Source organism: Calidris pugnax, unplaced genomic scaffold (genome assembly GCF_001431845.1).
Source record: "Calidris pugnax isolate Ruff unplaced genomic scaffold, ASM143184v1 scaffold72, whole genome shotgun sequence".
Taxonomy (NCBI): domain Eukaryota; kingdom Metazoa; phylum Chordata; class Aves; order Charadriiformes; family Scolopacidae; genus Calidris; species Calidris pugnax.
In genome coordinates, this window is record NW_015090808.1 from 1,448,786 (window position 1) to 1,470,141 (window position 21,356).

At 43.4% G+C, this 21,356-nt stretch overlaps 1 protein-coding gene across 1 annotated transcript in view; it reads left to right on the plus strand.

Annotated features, from left to right (window-relative positions):
* BMP2K (BMP2 inducible kinase) overlaps positions 1 to 21,356 on the plus strand; it is a 36,315-nt gene that overhangs the window by 9,532 nt on the left and 5,427 nt on the right. The window contains exons 10-14 of the mRNA XM_014938353.1: positions 1,307 to 1,479; positions 2,443 to 2,538; positions 3,251 to 3,438; positions 5,435 to 5,592; positions 11,843 to 11,956. Coding sequence (XP_014793839.1) covers positions 1,307 to 1,479; positions 2,443 to 2,538; positions 3,251 to 3,438; positions 5,435 to 5,592; positions 11,843 to 11,956 — 729 coding nt within the window. The remainder of the gene's footprint in view (positions 1 to 1,306; positions 1,480 to 2,442; positions 2,539 to 3,250; positions 3,439 to 5,434; positions 5,593 to 11,842; positions 11,957 to 21,356) is intronic.

Sequence of the window (21,356 nt, forward strand, 5' to 3'; positions counted from 1 at the left end):
GAATGAATTCTGTATTTCTTATCCTTCTTGCTCTAGTAGCGATAGCATTTATAACGCAAATTCATCTGCTTTTTTTATATGCCAAAACCCCAAATCTTCCTCCTTTTCAAAAGAGTCTAAATGTGCAAGTAGCAAGTTTTACCATGTGCCATAAAAACTAAATGCAGATCATTAAGAACTGAAGGTATATTTTTCATTGTGCTTAACACTGCTTTTGAACTAACTTTCCCATTGTAGACTTGAGAGAAGTTCATGCTCAGTTTTGATTTCCAGATAATTCACTGGAAGCACTGAGCTCTTCTGTAACAAACTGCTTTCACTGTAATAGGACAGATACTTGCCCTGCACCCCAGTAAGTCATGAGAGATCAGCACTCTGTAAAAGCTTCACTTCCCCCATTGATTGGCCAGTGCATTTCACTTCGCACTGTGGGTACAGGAGAGGGGCAACGGAGAAGTCATTGAGGGAGACTCAAACAAGTGAAATGGGTTTTCAGGAAATCCTTTGTGAGGTTTTTCTTTATTACTTTTAATATTTGTCGGTACTGTAACTCTTTCACTTAAATACTTTTCATTTATATCTCAAATACTTTCCTAGTTGCACGGTGTGATGTGTCTATTAGAACACAGGAGGAGTAGCTTCAGGGACAGCATTGGGAAAGCCTCAATCAAACGGCCGCTGAGGATGTGTGTGTCCCAGCTGTAAACAACTTTAACTAGACAGGATCCAAATAACATCCGACTTGGAAAGCTTTTCCTTTTACAACAGGAACAGATCATTTCTGGGCACTTCAGAGTATAAATACATGAGACAAGAGAGCTTGATTTATGTTAGCAACTGCTTACTTAAAAGGCTGCAAGAACAATTGAATGGTGAAGTTAATCAGGTGTTCTGTTTAAGGGAGTGTGACAAGTGAGCCAATAGTTCCCTTAAAAGGGGGGGAAAAAAAAAAGGAAAAAACCAGTATGCATTACATTCATACAGAATTGTATGCTTTGGGGGTGAGGGTTTGAGATAGTAGAATGCACAACGTGTTAATAAAGCAGAAGCCTTGAACCCATCTTGCTCTGTCGTGAGAACAAAGGAAGCTTCCAGCATCCTGTAAGTAGAAATTGTGCATTGACAGGCCTGGAAGTATTTTGGGAGAAGTGAACTTGGTATCTACCAGCTGTACTGGTTGTCAGGCTGGGAGGGAAGTTTATAAACTATTTCATCTTCAAGTATTAAATAAAGAGGTTAATGGCCAGGGAGCTTGTAGCTAAGCTGTGGAGATCAGTTTGTCAGTCATGTTGTCTGGATGTTGCAGGAACCCCGCGACCAGGGAACGGACAGGAGATCTTACAGTCCCAGGGGCACCCCCCGCAGCAGCACCGGGTCCTGCAGCAGCTGCAGCAGGGGGACTGGAGGCTGCAGCAGCTGCACCACTTGCAGCACCACCACCAGCAGCAGCCCCCCGTGCAGGATGCCTACATTCAGCAGGTACCAGCCACGTGTCACGCTTGTTTATAACACTTGCAATTGTGTGCTTGTTAAACTTTTCTGCTGTTGCTGCCTGTTTTTTTTCCTGCTAGGGGAGAGAGAAAGGGAGCACAGCTCCTGCCCCTTCTTTTTACCTTTGATTTGTCTCTTCATAAGCACTGCAAAGCTTATCCTAGAAAGTTGCTTTTTTTTGTGCTGTCTTGTTTTTGCAGTTTGACCCTGAATCCCAGCTTGCTTTGATTCACCACCGTGTGGCCCAAATACAGGTTTTCTGTATGTGTAAATGTGCTGGCGATAAATATTGGGAATTACCTAGGTGATGATGTTATTCTTGCAGTAGATGGTTGTACATGTACCATCCGAGTAGGATTTTTGCAGTTTTTGCTTTTGTAAGTTTTTCTTGGTCAGTGAAGAGGTTTCTTTTTGTGGCTGTGCTGTCCATCCAGATTTTTCATGGATGCAACTTATTCTAACGCTCTCCAGCTTGCATGCTGTCAAGTACAATTACTGAAGTTGCATAGTATAAGTAACTGCAAACATAACAGAAGAGCAGCAAGGTCAGACCAGAACTTTCCAATTCTGTCCAAGATGCATATTGGTATTTCTTTTTTAATTTTGCCCTGTTAAGACATGTTAGCTGACTTATTTTCCTAAGGGGCTCGGCACTGGTGAAAACTGCACAAGTTGGGATGTTAACTGGCCTGCCTTAGAAAAGGCAATACTGAATATGTAGTGTAATGTTTTGTTAATCAAAAACTGGTGTTCATTGGGGAAAAAATGCAAAAGCTTTGAAACACAGTCATTAAAATGCAATGACTGAATTGCAGGCTGATTCTTGGCTATGTAATGCCTTAGCTGAAAAATGCTGTTGAGTCACAGAAGTGATACCTGATGCTTTTTCTAAATACCTGGCTATTTCTAAAGGGGGAGTCCTTGAAGTCATCTTCTTCTTTTCAACTACAGTATCAACAAGCCATGCACCAGCAGATGGTCCAGCAGCAGCTGTTGATGCAGTCTGTGTACCAGCAGCAACCCTCCCAGTCTCCGTATCCTGCTATGGTATGTGAAGAGTGGAATGTAGATGGTACAATCTTAAAATATGTGCTGTGTTTGTAAGTCTATTGTGAAGAAGCAGTAAGAGAAGTTTGTATGTATTTGTAATGAGCTATGGATGTGGCAAATAGCATAAAGTTCAACATCTAAAGCGGTATTCAGTTGAGGGGGTAAGGAAAAAAATTAACCCAAACTTGATTGCAAAAGCTTACCTGGAGTGGCACTTATGTACTAATCAGACGGCGTATATCCTAAACTTCAGTAAGTAGGTATATGCTGACTTGAAACATGCTTGGCTATTAAAGTTTCCAATAGTGAGCACAGCAGCAAATGTATATTCCACTGTGAAGTAATAGAAGAGACAGCTTTCTTGCTTTTAAAATAGGAATTTGGTGCCACTAACTGGCATAGTCTGTTTTTCAAAACTCAGGAGAAAAACTAGAAGAGTAAGTGCAGAGTGCTGCAGTAGCATACTCTGAGGTGGCAGTAATTACAAAAAGGTAATGTAGTATGTTGGAAAAGAAAAACAGTATCTACTGACCTGTGAAGGTGGTTTCTTTTCACCCATGTAAAGGTCTGCTTCTGCTGAAGCTCCTGAGCTGTTGGGGTGTGTGGTGGTGGTCAGTGGACTTGTCTGCAAGGCTGGAATTGTCACTTAAACAGAAGAGATTCACACTGGCCCTTGTGCATTTTAGTGACATGATCATGCCTGTCTTAGGTGCAGCAATATCAGCAGGCTCTCCTACAGCAGCAGATGCTTGCGCAGCAGCAGCAGCGGTCGCAACAGGCACAGTCTCCTGAGTATATCACTTCTCCACAAGACTTCTCACCAGCCTTAATCTCCTACCCTGGGTCGCTTCCAGTGCGTGCTGGAACGGTGGCAGATTCTCCCTACCCTGCCAGCAGGTAAGAGTTCTGTCAGAGACGTACCCACGGGTTACTGCTTACATTGCTCATTGTGAGGAGCACTGCTGAATCCTTTCCTCACTTGCTTCAGTGTTACTTAAAACAGTTGGAGAGTTGTGGTTTAGTGGCAAAGTATATTTTGGGAGGAAAGCGTGACACTTGACATGTTAACAGGTAAGCCTGGTACAGCTTCTCCAAGAACCTATTTTCCACTTTTTTCTTGTTCAAGAACTTACTCCAGGAAGTGACTGCTACCCACTTTGCTTAGGATGGTCAGTAGCCTTTGCTGAGTGAGGTTATAGGCATGTGAAAGTCAGCTCAAAACACCCTTAAGAGAGGCTTTGTAGTTGACATCGATTTGCTAGGGCTTCTGGCTCCTGTGTATATTGATCAGAAGTCTGATGTAGGTATGTTATATGATGGACTGTACCCCATCAGTGATTTGGGCCCTTTGCAGGGGCCTGTGGACTTACTGTGGCTTAATAAAGTATAATAAATGATGACTTGCCCATAAATTCTTATGAAAAAGTGTGTGGAACAAAAAAACCTTTTCTGATTTAAAAACAAAAATCACAGATTTGTCTGGTTTTGCTAATATTAGGAACAAGGTTATAGTCTTATGAAAAACAGTGTGTGGAACAAAAAACCTTTTCTGATTTAAAAACAAATCACAGATTTGTGTGGTTTTGCTAATATTAGGAACAAGGTTATATATCTCTACAGGCTCCCACTATCCTATATTGAAAGAGAAGCCCTTTACAATTGTGGGAACGCTGCAGCCTTTGGTGCACTCTGTCTTGACACATGTTTTCAGTTAGTAGTGTGACTTAAATGCTTCAGGTGCTGCTGTCATTCCTGGTCTCTTCTAAGTTACAGTGTGTTGAAAGAGGAAAAGGCAAAATATTTTGCTGCTGTGGGCTGGGTTGATACAATATCGTATATCACTGTGACCAGTTTGGCTTCAAATCGCCAATTAGTTTGTCTAATCCCTAGCAGAGAGTGATGTCCTGCACTTCTGTACCCACACCTGAGACTTACCAGCTGTACTGCTGTCAGGTTATTGCCAGAGTACTTTTGTCACAAATCATTTCTGCAAGGAGTCACCCCAGTCTGGAAGCAAATCCGTATGTTTCCAGTTTCTCTTCTGTGTGTTTGGCTGCAGATTTGGATCCTGCTGTTTAGCTTCAAGTCAGTGATGGCGAGTTAGCAGTGGTTTGCAATGCATAGTTTTTTGAGATGGCAGCACCCAAGGTGACAGGAAGGGGCCCTTTCCCCTTCCTCTTCTCTGGAAGAGTTGGTTCCACGTGGAGCTGTGCTGCCCGTGTGGCCTGTGGAGCCCAGTTAGGCATGGAGAGGACTGGTTAGCATGTGGTAACTTGCTGCCTGCTGCTTCAGTCCTTGTCAGACAGAAGTGGTAAGTGTCCTTTGCTGAAACGTGCGTGAAAGGGAAAACACATCTGGCTAAAGGTTTCCTTATCTGTGTAGATTACTGATACAAGCAGAAGCTGTGATGTCAACTGGTTACGCTAATTGTATCAGTTGGATGGATGTTGGATTCAAAGACCCTTTGTGTGTCTGCTGAGAGAAAATAATTTGAAAATAAAGAGAATTGATGAAAACTTCAAACATATGTAGGAGGCTTTTTTGTGAGGAAAACAAGGCAGTCTCCTATGGCAATATAGAAATGATCACAGGTTAAATACAGCTTTTTCCTTGCTTGTGACCTTAATAAAGGATTCTTTGCTTTGGCTGCTATTAATAAATTGAAAAATAACTGTCCAAGGATTGCATACAGAAACGATGCAACCAAACCACGTATGTCAAGAGATCCGTTTTCCCTTATATTAGCTTTCAGATGCTTTTGGGATAAGCTGTTAATGCATGTGTGTTACTTTTATGTAGTATTTTGGCATAATGAAGCTTGTCATAGACTGTCCCCATGATAAACAGCCCAGTAACGTCTCTCTCTATTTGCTTCCATGAACTGACTTTACAGGTCAGGCATTCCCGATGCTGAAGCGATTGCCGGATACCCAAAGCAGACCATCAGTAACCCACCTGATATGTCAGGCTGGAACCCGTTTGGAGAGGACAATTTTTCCAAGTTGACAGAGGAGGAGCTGCTGGACAGAGAGTTTGACCTGCTGAGATCAAGTAAGGGACGCTTGAAGGCTTATTTTGCTTCCCAGTAAAGGAGGGCTCTGTAGTTGCTCAGCAGTTCCAGCACTGACTTGCAGAAAGGCCACGTGGTCTGTGTACAGAAAATTCTTTCTGAGCATTTGAGGGCAGAGTTGGGCCTCTCTTCTTTCTCTCCCTTCCCTTTCTGAAAATGTGTGCAATAAGAACTCACTGTCTAAAATCGGCAGTTACCTGCTCAAATACTGCAGAAATAGTAATATCTTAGCTCTTAAATACTGCTTGTGTCACCTCGATTGCCAAGAAGCTCTAAACAGCAGAGATGCGTTGTCAGATAGGAAGGACAGTTTGGCTGCTTGCTTTGTTCCTTTCCAGCTTTGTTCTTGCACACCAGAGCAGAAGATTCTGTGGTCTGAGATGTCCTTTGAAAATGCCTGAAAGAAAATTATCTATTACATTATGTTAATGTTTTGTAATGTCCTTTTTGATGAGTGGCTACATGTAAGGGCTGCTTTATTGTTCTGATATGGCAATAGTTGAATAAACTTTTTCCTCTTGAAGTCAGTTATCTCAATGGTTTTTACTTGGAATGACTTCCTTTTCTTAATTCTTAACATGTGCTCATTAGATGCTCTTCCGAGAGCTGGTTTTGTCAAGATCAGATTTATTAGTGAGACTTGCAAGATGTGACAATGTCAAAAAACAGCTTGTTTATACTTGGCTGACTATCAGCAAGTTCATTGCAATTAAAAATGCAGTAAAGTTGAATTTCAAGTAATTGTAAGAAAAAAACCAAGCAAACAATGCCTTCAGTTGAGTCTTTTTCTTCTTGGATTTCTGTGTCCTTAAGCGTAGCTGAACAAGATGTGCACGTTACCTGTTAATGCTTAAGGAAAGCAACTGGTGGGTTTTTTTGTGAAACTCTAGTTGATTGTTTCCACTTGTATCCTGTGTTGATAAAAGAAGGCTCCTATTTCTGAGATATGGATGTAGCCTGCACACATTTTATAGTAAAATGACATGCTGTTAGCTGGGGAAAATGGATAATGTACCAGCTGAAAAATAAGCATTCTTTCCTAATCAAAGTTTAGAATTTGAGATTATTTAGCAGTAGAATTAAGTATCTTTAGGCTGCTTCTAAATACAATGTTGAATCTGGCGAGGGTTAGCTTGAGCCAAAAGGTGAGCACATTACCCATTTTTAGAGTCTTTAGCTGCCTGTTGGACTCCTGACGGTGAGCACAACATTACCCATTTCTAGAGTCTTTAGCTGCCTGTTGGACTCCTGACTGTGGTTCTGGTAAGTTTTATGGATCGATTTGGTTAAACCACATCTTGAACAAATGTAACTACAGAAGAATATTTTAACAAAGGACATAATTAAGTGGTTTTACAAAAAAGCTGGAAAATGCTATAGCAGAAACATGCTTGCCTGGAATAGTTTAATAGGCTAGTTATAGGAAGCTGGGGAAATAGAAAATCAGACTCACTTAGGTTGGAAAAGACCATTAAGATCATCAGGTCCAACCATTAACCTGTCACTACCAAGTCCACCAGTACTTCATGTCCCTCAGCACTATGTCTGCATGTGTTTTCACCACCTCCAGGGATGGTGACTCCACCACTGCCCTGGGCAGCCTGTGCCAGTGCTTGATAACCCTTTGGGTGACGATGCTGAATCGCATGCACAGTTAGTAAAGGGTAGAATAACTTGGAGCTAAATGCCGCTAACTGCTGTCTCTAAATCTCCAGCAGAAGGTCACTACCAAGTCCACCACTACTTCATGTCCCTCAGCACTATGTCTGCATGTGTTTTCACCACCTCCAGGGATGGTGACTCCACCACTGCCCTGGGCAGCCTGTGCCAGTGCTTGATAACCCTTTGGGTGACGATGCTGAATCGCATGCACAGTTAGTAAAGGGTAGAATAACTTGGAGCTAAATGCCGCTAACTGCTGTCTCTAAATCTCCAGCAGAAGGTACAGTTAACTACTACTATAATTCCATTATCCAGTTTTTGTACTGCGTGTGTGAAAATACTCTGAAGCTTTAAAATCTACTCAGGCATGGTTTCGTCTCACCTCTTAGTAAAGATAATTCAGTGCATGGAAGAGCTGGATGTGATAATGGACTTGATGTGCTGTATCAGAAAAGTAAACATAACAGCATAGTTTTGCTTGGGGGATTATAGTCACTTGAATACAGAAAATGTAAAAATAAAACAATGTATTCACCTGACCAGTAGTACACTAGATGGCAGGCTTGGTTATACCTAAGATGCGGTTACAGCTTTTGTGAGGCTTTTTGGCTTGATTTCTGTCCGTGCAGTGGAGGGGGGGCATGGCCAGTCTAATCTCAGTGTATGTTTGTGTGTACACATCGAAACTTAAAGACCTTTAACTTTGTTCTTTGATATTAAGGATGTTGTGCCAAAGATGGTATGAAATTACCTTACAGTATTAATGCCTTTAATGCAGTCAAAACAGAAATATTTATACTTAATTTTGCCTACTGGTACTTTTTCAGACTTAGGTGGGTTAATGAGAAATCGGGAGATTTATTGTACAATTAAGGCTTATACCTATAAAATTGTCTTTAACTGTATAATACTGCTAGTATTTTGTCAGATACTTTAAGGATCAAGCCTTAATTCTCATTAGATGTGGGCTATCTCTTAGGAGAGAAAACTGCTCTTTACTACTAAGTAATTGGCTTTTCTGCTCAATTTTTAGTTTGCTGTGAATGATTTTGCCATCTAGAGGAAAGAGAATTGAAGATAGAGATTTAATGAATTGTTATATTTTTCTGCTACTAAACCCAGTTGCTGTCCCGTACTCTGTAACTCACGTACAGTGTTGTGTAAGTTTGTCTTTTTGCGGTATGATGAGGTGCTGAGCAGCATTCAAAATATCAATCCTTTCTTTCCACTTCCAAAAGCCTGGTTTCTACTGTTGGGCTGATGCTTTAAACATAAATTAAAAATATTTTTTAAACCGTTAAATATTTTTAAAGCTGTTGTGTTCCTGACAGTAATACACGAGTAATTAAATATACACAGCCTTTGTTAGCGGATCAAGATGTCGACATAATTTGTCAGGCTAACATCGTTCCATTTCACACGTTTAGCTTAATGTCACAGTGCGTGTGGTGATGGGTATTGCTGTGATGATTAATCCTTTAAAAAGGGATCTGACTCCTAGCACAGAATACCTTGTTTGCACTTGGTGAAAGTTTTTGATGGTAAAAAGCTGACAGTTGCAGTGAAATTAACGTGCAATTGAATGAAGGTTTCTGAACTGAGCCCCTTTGGGGAGAACTTTGGTGTGGAGCTCCTGGTTCTTGTGGACACTGTGGTTTCTGTGGTGGTGTTATCATGGGTATTAATGGTGGTGCAGAAGCACCACGTGATGGCGAGGATCTGCCAATGTTGTGAAGAAAAGGATTTCTTATAGAGAGCTCCTGTAACCACTTCATCTGTGCAGATTTGGGAGCCAAGAGAATAAGTCTGCTTTTTCACCAGGAAAACACAGCAGCGCAGCCTTCAGGCTGGATTGCAGAAGGGTTCTCGTTAGGCCCAGAGTCACCGAGGGGCTCCAGCAGAGACACCCGTGGGTGCAAAGCCTGCAGAGCACTGTGCCCACCTCCTCTGCACCACGTACAGCGTGGAGGAACTGCCTGGGCCATCCCTGCAGCATGGGGCTGGGACCCTTACCAGGCTTTCCTTGGGCACAAGCACTGCTCAAAGTCTCCTGAGGAATCTTGGGCCTCTCACTTGGATGGAAACAGCTGGATTCCTTCTTTGTGGTTTGAAATGACTGCACTTTTCTCTGGAAGGCTCTGCTGTGCTACGTGGCACATGGCTGTGTCTCTGGCAGTGGTCTGGGCTGCATTCCTACGGTTATTCACTGAGGGGGAAGACATTGGATCTTTAAGGGAGTTGCATCTGAAGCACTACAAAGTCCAATACTGACAGTCCCAGTGGAGCCACTTCTGCTTGTGTGAAGCTGGAAAAAACATCTCTGTCTCTTTTATCTCAAACACACTCTGATAGAGGGAAGTGGATTTTCTGCCAGGTGCACAAATGACACTTGTGCTTCCGAAGACTGGAAAAATGCCTCATCCTTTTCCTTACATTTGATGACTTGACAAATATTAAACTTTATTTTGCAGGGAAATGTATCCCAGTACATGTATGCCTAGATGCCATGCAGGAGCTGAAACCTTGTATTTACTCACTTTACCTATTTTTTTCTTGCATGCTTAGCATTTCAGTCCATTTTGTTTTCCACTAGCCCTGCTGCTGAAGTTGAGAGATATGATTATCTGGGGGCTTGAACTTGCACAGTCGTGTGTGCCAGCGTGGCCAACATTGCAGGGACACTCCAAAGGGTAGTTGAAGTTGTTGCACCCTGAAAAATTACTCTAGGGGTGGTTTGCCTGCAAAGCATGCAGCAGTCAGCTGGATTCCCTCTGGAGGGAGCACACTAGGGATAACAGAACAAAGGCATCCCTTGATCTGTCTGTGTGTGTAAAGATGCAAGTTGAAGGTCACATGCATTTGTTCAAAGACAAAACTGTTACTCTAGGGGTGGTTTTCCTGCAAAGCATGCAGCAGTCAGCTGGTTTCCCTCTGGAGGGAGCACACAAAGGCATCCCTTCATCTGTCTGTGTGTGTAAAGATGCAAGTTGAAGGTCACATGCATTTGTTCAAAGACAAAACTCAAAAAAACCTCACACAAACAAAAGAACCCAAACAACAAAGCAGAACACAACCCTCCCTCCCCACCAAGCCAGCCCCAAACAATCAAACCCCAGACCCTTCCTGCCTGAGGAGAGTCAGGGGTAAGCGCTGCTCTTGGGATGTGATGCTCAAGCAGTTGTTTGTCTTCAGGCCTGAAAGCTGATGGTATAAAACCTAGAGCTGCCAGTCATTTGTACATCTGGGCTAGTATTTTGTTGTGCAGGGCAGTGTCACTGCAGGATAATTCTGTTGGAGGCTGTCAGTCCCTGTTTCAGTGTGTGTGTGTTGAGGTGAGGGCAATTACTTCATGTCCTGCACTGGGAGCCCCCAGCTGGGATTGTATTTTAAGTAAGGGTTGTCTGTAGCAGACCAGCTCCCCCTGGTATTTTTGGAGAGACTAGGGGTAGGTAAGGGTAAAAGAATTCACATTATGGACACCTGAATGCGAACAGAACACTTGTCTGTGAAAACTGGCATGTAATTTCACTACTCCTGGGCTTTGCCCCTGGGGTGCTGTGCATCTGTCTGAGGCAGATGAGCTGTGAGTCCCTGGTGGTGTCTCACCAAAGCCTCCTGGTGCCTGCAGTGAAGGGCTGAATAGAAAACCTGCAGGCAGCATGGGATGGAATCGGGGAGTGCAGGTTCAGCTGCATCTCTGCAGCAGCAAATTGTCAAAGGTTGTGCTGCAAATGGTTTGTGAGAGCAGCTGCTGGGGTGGCAAAGGGGGAGAGTAAAATGCTGTGTCTTTTGCATGGAGGGTGTAGGGTGTTGGCTGAAGGTGGAACCCTGTGTCACAGGGATGTTGTTCAGTGGCTGATGAGCAGTGCTGGACTCTCCTCAGCTGCAGTGTGGTGCTCGGGTGGGATAGTCTGGATCTTCAACTGGTGGTAAAGTTAGAGTAAGAGCTTAGACAGAAGAACTTGTATTTACCATTCCTAGTGCTTTGATTCTTCCTTTTTTGTTGTTGTTGACTGTGTTAAGAGCTTTTTGTTCGTCTATGTAAAAGACCATACAAAACAGACACTACATTTCTCTTAAATGACACTAAAATTGTTGGGTTTTTTTAATTACTAACAGATATTACGTGTTTAATAAAAAGTACTTATAGCTGTTTTTCTGTGATGGCCAACTTGTCTTTTTGTGGCAAAGACTGGCCAAAACTTGGATAAAATGATTTTGTGTTTTAGATAAGCATAGTGATTCTGACTTCTAAAAGCACCGAGGACTAGTAGCTTCTATTACATAATTCGCATATATCATGTAAGATGCTCATTTAAAGCATTCCGTGTCGAAATACATCCTGCTCTTGGTGGGACAGGGGGTTAACAATAGCTCTGTGCAGGTGAATTTTCCTGAAAGATCAAGAAGTATGAATTCAAGATGTAGGATATCTTTAAAACTTTACCCTCCCCTAATTGAGAGGGTGTTCCTCCCTCGCCCCATACAGTAGATACCTTTGCATAGGCCTAAGACCTGCCGTTTTTATTTTATTTTATTTTTTGTTCTGTTTTATTTTGTTTTTTACAGACAGGCTGGTGGACAGGAGAGCATCTTCAGATAAGAATGTGGAGCCACATTCTGCTCCACAGAAAAGTCCTCCTGAAGATCCCTTTGGTTCTGTTCCTTTCATTTCTCACCCAGGCAAGTTACATCTGTAGCATCAGTAGCTCCTATATATATGTATACATATGTACATATATGTGTGTGTATGTATCTGTTGAAGTGTGTTCATGCGGTTAAATGACCAAAGAATGATGAAGGGCTTGGCTGCCTCATGATGGCAGATGAGCTGAGGAGACTTTTTTAATATGTTGATTACCTCCAATTAAAAAAATGCTTCCACACCCAGTTCCTGGTCCTTGTACAGTGTACAGGCTACCTAGTCCTTGCAGTGCAGAATTGTTGGACCACTTGCCTAGAGTCAGAACTGCTTCTGCTAAAGGTAAATTTCTTGCTAAGACCAAATTTTGCTACTTCCCTGTAGGCTGTTTCCAACTCGCCCTGTCGCTTTAGTTCAGTTCTCCAGCCAAGCTAAGACTCTGAGCTTCTGCTGCATTTAATGCATAGTTTGGGTGCAAATTGGGTCAAAACAAACAATATCTGGTGTTCTCTGTACTTTGGTGGGGGGAGGAATGTTCAATACTGTTTCAGTTCACCTTTGGCTGTCTTTACCTTGGATGGAAGTAAAAATAACATTGTATGTGGTCATTAACTGTCAATTTGAAACTGCATCATCCTGCAGCTTAATCGCCAGTTTTAACATTTGCTTGATCAGCACTTTAATAATTTATTTTTGGTACCTGTGGCAAAGTAAAGCCTACATGACAGTTAAATGGTAAAAAGACAGTTAAATGGAAATTCAATACTTATAGAGCCACTGAGATGCCTACCTAAGCTTTGTTGAGAGTGTTTGTGTCACAAAGGTGCCTTAATATGACTTTTAAAAAACCTTCTTTTAGTTCAAAATCTCAGGTAACATGCCTTAAAATAAATCACTTGGGGTCAGCCTAAGTGAGCATCAGTCTCTCGGTTTCTTCTTGCATTCCTGAAGATCTGCTGCTTCCAAGTGCTCCCGTGCTGTACATGGCCAGGAGCAAACAGGGTAACGCTGGTGTATGCTGACAGGCAGTTGGTAAAAATACCTCTGCGTCCCTCTCTGCTCCTGTTGTGAGAAAAACTGGAAGTAATTCTGCTTGGCCTCTTGCTGTGTTCTTAGTTCCTGGTTTTGTTTTGCTCATTCAGAAATGACCAGTTTGCCTTCTGTCACCCTGTTGATATTCTGTAGTTCAGTACAATGTGAAAGCAGTTCTGAAGTGAGGAAATGCTGCTCTCTAGGTGCAGGAGGTTGGAAGGATTTGCCCTAGAGGCTTCATTAACAAGGTTGCTTTGTTTCATAGGTGAGCCTAAATTCACATGCACAATGAACAGCAATAGTTACACTTCATCTGAGATGGTGTCTCTTCTCTTCAGTACTCCTACCTGTGTCTAGGGATTTCTTGTTTTCTTACTGCAGGAGCTAAAAAATGTATCTGCTCATTGCTGGTTCAGATAATAGAGCTTAGATTGTAATGGATGGCCTTGCTTTATTCTGTCATGTTTTGGTACTTTGAATCCAAACTCTAATTCTTGACATACTGAAAAATGAAGGGAGATGCCTTCTCTTATGAAAAAACAAAAAAAACCCACCCAAGTTCAGTCACGGCTGAAAAGCCAAACTGCTGGAGAAATGCTGGCTCTAATTCTTGACATACTGAAAAATGGAGGGAGATGCCTTCTCTTATGAAAAAAACCAAAAAAAACCACCCAAGTTCAGTCACAGCTGAAAAGCCAAACTGCTGGAGAAATGCTGAGTTGCTTGTGAACTGTGTTACCTATGTCATTGGAAAAAAACCAACCCAAACCATATGTTTTTCAACCCTTTTTTGTACTGACTCATAACTGGGATACAAACAAGTGTACAGACTGGACTGACTTCAAGGAAGGTATTTTTAATTCTGTGTTAGCAGTGAACTAGGCTTAGCAAACAAACCTGATATGGTAAATGTTTAAATCTGAAGAAGCTGTTTTGTTTTCCCTACGGAATTGTACCTGGAAATGTCTGGAAATAAGGTGTTGTAAGACAACTAAGAAAAGCAGAACGGTGTTGACTTAAACATTTTATTTCTAGTTCAGGCCTCCCTAGGACAAACTTGACAAATGTCCCTAATATTTTTACTTCCTCTTACACTTAACGTTTCTGTGTAATATGTTCTTTCTGGTTTGTTCCTTGTGATTGTAAAAGATTAACTAAGAAGTAAACCACACACGTGCCTTACTCGGGGTGTCAAAGGGAAGGTGAGTGAACAGAAGGTGGAGCAGGTTTAATACCCTGAGCACAATTCCAGCGCCTGGTTTGGAGACTCTCTCAATCCAGCTAGAGCAGAAGTCTCACCTCCTTAGTGTAACGTGGCTACAGTGCAAATACAGAGTGTGTGTTCACTATTCACCCGGGTTTCTGACTGCTGGATTTCGACATCTTGAATGACGATGGAATGTTGATGTTATCAATATAGATTGTTTAAAATAAAAAAAGAAAATTTAACTTTCTTAAAAAGTGCCAGTTCCTATTGAAGATATATTCTCCTGTATTAACAACCTTTGAGTTGGAACTGTTGTGGTCTTCTGATTTGATACTTTTTGCTGTGTGCCATAGGTCTCAGGTTCATAAATGATGTTGTATGTGGACTGTAGCTGGGTCACCCAGAGTATTTCTTTTGTTTTGGAGGCTTAAGGGTTCTCTGCTGAAGGCAGCACTCTGCTGAAGTAATTTCTATCACCTGATGTGAGATAAGAGCAAGAAGCTGAAGATCACTTACCATCTTTTGACCTAACAGCTTAACATAGGGTGCTGAAAGTCCGGCAGAAGAAGTGCTGTCAGGTATGTTTACACGTGCCAGGGAAGGTGACACAAGGGATGCAGAGGTGGAGATCTGAAACCTTTCATCGTGGCTGGGAAGGACCTGGGTTGCTGGGAGCTGGGAGCCCTTGGGGTTTGCCCTGCAGAGCTGAGTGTGTTTCAGGCTGCTGCTGCTGCGAGGATCACCGGGCAGGAGAACCTGGAGCTGGATGGACTGAGGCTGCTTCTGTGGCAGAGCTGCTGTGCTTACTCTGCTCAGGTGGGGATGGAGAGCCAGCAACAATGTGTGTGTTGCCTGACAGGCTGTGTGTGAAATGAACTAACCTACTGCTGGGTTCCTCTCACTGGAGTTGGTAGGAAAGCAATGTAGAAGCACTTCGTGTTACTCGCACTTGGTGTTTATTCTGTTAAGTGTTTTCACAAGTACTACATGTAAACTTGCTACACACGCTCTTTTATGCCTAAATGTTTGTGGAGAACAGTAATGGCTTAACTTGGGACCCCTGGAAAAGAAAAGTGGCTTGTGAAATAATGACAATGCTCAGTCTCATACAAACAAAACTAACATTGGAAACTTGTTAGGAAAAAGAGGAAAGCATGGCTGGATAGCCAGTAGTGGGGCATTAGAACAGGTACTTGACATATGGAAAACGAGTTCTGGTTTTTGAATGCCTTGAAAAACTGGATGGTGGCAGTGGAAGAATCGGCTCCTGTGGTCAGCATTTTGGAATGGAAGCTTTTGGTTCAGGTGTGTGTTAACCAGCTTGTGTTGTAACATCCTGTGTTAACACCAAGTTCAGTGTTTCAAGAACTCAGAGACACTTTCTGCTGTCTTCAAATTACAGGAAGGAGATGTCATGAATACAGCACAGTTTGCTGCTGAGTTGTACTCTGTGGCCTTTTGCCATCTTATGTTTGTTTACACTAATTCTTTCTGGGATTAAACTGGCCTAGATTGCTTTTTGCTTCCCTCAGCTTAATACTGGAATTTGGAGAAGTAATAAAAAGATCTGAGGTAACTCTCAAAATGATTTGGATGGACTGGGCGAGAAGTGGAGATGTTGGGAAACCGTGATGGGAATTTGTGTGCCGGTGCTGACCTGAAGCTGTCTGCCAGGGGGTGTGCTCCTGTGGAGGATCTCAGGACCTGTCTTCTGGCTTGTCGTTGGGGAATAAGGCTCGAGTTCAGGCCATCTATTTAACTGTTCTGCTGGATATCTGTGAAGCTCATCTTCTGCTGCTTCTTGTCTGCCTGTAACCACTGCGTGCCAGATCCCAGTGCAATGGGAACCAGCTGGAGACTGGGACACCATACCTCCCGGAAAGGACTCTGCTGCAGTAGCTGAATATTAGTGTTCACTGTTACCACAGAAAAGTGCATTCTGGCATGAAGAAATGTGGGTGACAACTGTTCATTTGGTTACTTTATGTTATACTGCTTCTAACGAGGTTTCAAACCACTGCAGGCTTCTGTGTAACTGCTTGGGAGCCCTCAGACTACTGTGCAGTCTGGAGCTTTAAAAGAAACACAACTCACTATAATTTAGCAAGAAATTACAAATTTGAGAATGGAAGTAGCAGCAATACTTGAGCCAGCTTGCTCTGTGACACTTAAATCAGTTCGTTTCTTTGGCAATTGATGTTCTTGAATTGTTACAAGATGCCCAGACCCGCAACTTCCTATGGCTGTTGTGACTTGACAATTAAAATTAATTCAAATCAATATTTATACTCCCTGACAATACTGCCTATGTTACCTCATCACCTCTCCTGGATTATGGTTTCGGGTATTCTTCATGCTGCTTGCTGAATGCGGGTTCTGGATCTTACCCTGTCTCAAGATCATCTTTAGACTTAACCTTTTCTAGATAACACATCCAAAGTAGTTTGAACTTACTGACACATCACAAGAGTAAATGATACATGTGGGCTGTGCCAGTGGTGTGCTCTTTCTCTCCAAAATGATTTAGTGGGGTTTTTTTACTATTATTTTTCAAATTTTAAACCTGTCATGGTCACCTTTCACCTTTTTTATTCTTTTTTTTTGGTTGTTGTTTGTAACAACACACTTCAGTAAGAATAATAATTAGAATATCTAAGCAATGGATACCAGGCAGAAGTGTTTTGTTCTCCCACTTTTGTTCTTCTTGAAAATAAAGGTGGTGAGCAGTGTAAATCCATGACAATATCCAACAGCTGCCGCTCTGGCTGTTGTCACAGAGGGAGCGCAGACTGAGTTGCAGCAGGCGGGTAATCCCTGGGCCTGACATGTGGCAAATTGTTGTGCAGTGATGGTGGCAGTATGCTACCAATTCACAGGGAGCTTAGGGCCCTTCTGCCCCGCTCTCCTGCCACCCCCGCAATACCCCAAAATGATGAACCAGCAGAAGGCATGTAATTACTGCAGTTGTTAGGGGGAATTCATCCTCTTATAATCCCGTGTCTCGAAAAAGAACATCAGAACAGAAAATTTCCTTGAAGATTGGGATCTTCTTATACGATTAAAGATGTTCCACCTGGCTCGCATTTGAGCGAAGAACAATTGTCTCCTACAAGATGCAAACCTGATTAGAAGTGTGGTAATCTGAACAGTACATTGCAAACAGATGTTACTCAACATTTTGCAGCTTTTTTGTATAAATATATATCTGAACAGTCTCTGCAGCTGCTCAGGTTGAGAAGATTGCATGAAATCAACATGACAGAACACTTCATTTTTAAAATCTGTTTGGCCAGAGCATTAAATTGTCATTAACCAGGGAATTTTCCCTTTGGGGGCATTGTTTCTATTTGCGGTGCTCTTTGTTCAGTTTGCTGACTTTTACAGGAGTGAAAGAGGGGGAACTGTAGTGCAGAAAAACAAACCAAACTGCTCCTGCTCTGGGTTTGTGACCACCAGCTCTGAGGAGGATGTGGCTGTTTCTCTGGCTATGACCCCAGCCTGCTCCCATTTTCTCCCTCTTACTGGGACTAAACCAAAGGCGCTGCGGGTGAGGAGGTGTGTGCAGAGATGCTTTCTTTAAAGATTAGGATCTTGGACTATGTACCCCACCTCAACACAAAGCGGAGAATAAAGCGAGGTACTTGCTCTTTCCTGAAGGATACAAAGGTGGGTGCAGCGGGGGCACCCCCTGGAAAAACCTCAGCAATAAAAGTGCTTTCTTCAAAACGGTGCAGCGGGAGCAGTGGCCGCTCCCAGCATCGCCTGGTGTCTGCCCCTCACTTTCCTGGGACATCGTGCCTGTGGGGTCATACCTGCTGCTGCTGAGATCTGGGGATGCTGAGCTGTTACTGCACCCTGGGCGTTTCTCATCACTGCTAAATTCAGTGTCTTTTTGGTAACTGAGTCTGCGCATGGTACAGTATGCTTTCCTGGGACATTGTGCTGTGGGGCCATACCTGCTGCTGCTGAGATCTGGGGATGCTGGGCTGTTACTGCACCCTGGGCGTTTCTCATCACTGCTAAATTCAGTGTCTTTTTGGTAACTGAGTCTGCGCATGGTACAGTAACACACGTGTCCTGCTGTGATAAAGAAGTAATATAGAGGGCTGAAGGGCTAGAAGTGCAGAAACCCTCTTCAGAAATCACTTGTGGTGAAATGAGGGGTTTGGAGCTGGTGAGCTGATGGGCAGTTAATTGCCTGGTGCTGTGATGCTGTTACAGCTGGAACAGTAAATGTGCTTCCAAGATCTTTGAGTGGCCTCAGAACGGAGGTATGTCAGAAAATGTTTTCTCCTATGCAGGCACAGACACTGAAAAATGCACAAACTTCCTTCTCCTGTGCCGTTCTCCATCCCAAAGGCTGCTCTACGCTGTATCTGGTAGCCGTGGCTTAGCCCCTTGCCTTCAGAACAAGAGGCCACAGAACTGGCTAGTGCCGAGACAGGGTGCTGTGGGGAAAGGATTGTAAAAATGAACAAGAACTTCCAAATTCAATAGTCTCACTGGCTGTTGAGGCACTGTCCATGTCTCTGTCACCGAGTGCTGTGCCCAGCAGGGCCTGGGAGAGCCCCATGTGTGGGAACAAGAGGCACAGCGAGCGGGTGGGCTCTGCTGCAGGACACCCATCTCCAATCTTCTGGATTCCTGGGACCAGGGAGAGAGGTTAGTGCTGGCACACGAGCCATCCCAATACACTGAGTACAGTTTGGGAACCTGCTTTAAGTGTTTTGTCATGGATTGTCAGGTCCCCTTTGCTGTGTGTTGTGTCCAGAGAGCTCTGCTGCCCAGTGCTGAGCACCCTGTTTGTGTTGGTGTCCTTAGCAGTTTGCTTTCCAGTGAGTGTGACTGTGGCAGCAATTAACAAATGATATTTAAGCATTTGGGGAGGTCAGGTGTATTAGATCCACTGTGGTTCAGCTCTTGGCTTGAAAAAAAATTGCTTTATTAATTGTTTTGTGCACACAGGAATGATGTGCAAAGGTTTAATCACTGCTTGGGAGCATAAACTCACGTGGACATTGACATACGGAAAAGGTTTGGGGGTTCTGTTGTGTAAGTGGTGTTAACATCTAACCTAGAAATGTCTCCTTATTCCTCTCCTTTTAAATCTAATTGCATTTTTGTTAATGTTTCAGTAAACATTGGAAACAGCAGGATTTGGAAGATAGGGGGTTATATAGTGCACTGTGAAGGCTGTACCTTTGGGAAATCTAAAGTAAGCAGCCAAATAATCCAGATTCTAATTTAGTGGGTAAAGCAAATGTGTAGTATTTAAAATTACAGTAGATAAGAAGCAATCTGACACCAGAAGCAAAGAAGAAACAGCTCAAAGCCCTAATCACCTGATGTTTTTAGTCATTCTGCTCATCTTGTTTTTAAATCCGTACATAAAATAAATTGCTGCAGAATTTTTAGTGTTATTTTATGTGTGATTGCAAAAGAGCAAAATGGGTACTGGATGAAGAGAGCGGCTATTCGTGCCTTTTAAAAAGAGAAGAAACTGTTCTTGTAAAACTGAATATTCTGGTTTAAACCGCAGAATGGAAAGAAAAAAAATCTGCCCTGGCTGTGATGCCCTGGGAAGGGTGGTCCCCACACAGCGCCCAGCGGGGCGGCTGACACAGCCCCACTCAGGGGGCTGCACACTCAGTTTCTGCTGCTGCTCCTTGTCTGCCCAGAGGTGAATTATCATCGCTCTTATTAGTGTTACACGTTCAATTAGACACTCTCAGAGCAGCGTGGCTGCCTTTGGTCTGTCCCCTAGAGAAAAGGGTGTCTCAAGAGCAAATATCCTTTCCCCAGCCGAGACCAAGTGTGTTGCTTTTCCTCCTGCTCATTCTCTTCAAATGGGGATCCCACAGTGGGTGAGCTCCCAAAAACACCTCTGGGCACCTCTGGGAGACATGAGTTGTGTGTGAGTCTGATGAGTGCCTCACACTTGCTGTCTCTTTTCTTTACTGATGTAAAGTTTTTCCTGCTCCTGTTTCTGAGCTGAGCACCCCACGGAGGAGCCAGCGGTGAATTGTTCTCCCAGCTCTGTGTGTCAGGGAGTAAATAGCGGGTGTTGGAGTGGAATGGATAGAGAGATTTCCTTCCCGGAGTGACACTGAGCTGACAGGTCCCATTTAGAAACAAACAAGAAAACACTTCTCTCAAATTCAAGTTAAATCGATAGCTTTTTCTGCCTGAATAGCTACAGAAGTTGGAAGGGGCTGAATGTGGAGTTTCAGTGTCACTAGAGAAGACAATCTCTAAGCATAGTTTGCCAGGGCAAGAATTGGATTTGTTTGTTTGTTTGTGTTTTAAGAAAAGGCAGAAACTGTCTGGTGTTGCTATCACAGCATCTCTGTCTCGGTGTAGTTACGTTACCCAATGACCTTGCCCTCTCCCCACAGGGATTGGTGCCTTGTCCCTGTCCCTTTGTGTGTCTCAAAACACCCCAGTGAGGCAAAACCCCCCAGAGCCCGGATCCCTGCTGGGGGTGCTGGCAGCCTCTGGGTCCCCCTGCTTCAGCTCCCGTAAGGAGTGGGTGTCCCCAAGGGCAGGACAGAGATCGTGACCTCATGTCATCTTCCCTGCAGTTTGGAAGTGAACACACTTCTTCTCTTGCCCAGGCCCTGGTTTTCATAGACCTTAGAGGAGCCTAATTATGGTGGAGGTGTTGGGTAGGATTGCCTCATTAGGAAAGCGTGGGAGAGGAAAGGCTGGGGACTAACAGTGTCAGGCACTTGTTTCCCTTCTGAAACGACATTGAGTGTGTCACTTTTGCCACACGCACCTGACTGCGTGGTGAAAGCCTTCGTACAGCTCTGGAGAACCCCTCCCAAAGGCACGTGTGAAGGCTGGGTTTGTCAATAAGGGGCGTTTGCTCTGGTGTGCAGGACCCAGCAGATGGGTCAGGAGACCTGCAGAGCCTGCTGAGGGTAAAACTGTACCCCAGATCTGAAGTGAATAATCTGAAACTGTTAAATACTTTACTTTTGCCTGTGCTGTTTTCATGGCTAGAGCGATGCGTTTGTCCTGGCAGATTAGCAAAGCAGAAGCTCTTCAAGAACTAGGTGGTCTGCTTTAAAAAAACCAACACAGCCCAATTTGAAATGTGTCAAATGCACTGGTTCCTGGAGCGGAGGCCTAAGGAGTGTGTACAAAGCTGGCTCCAGAGATCTCCTGCATCCATTTTCCACCCCCAAAATACTAGTATT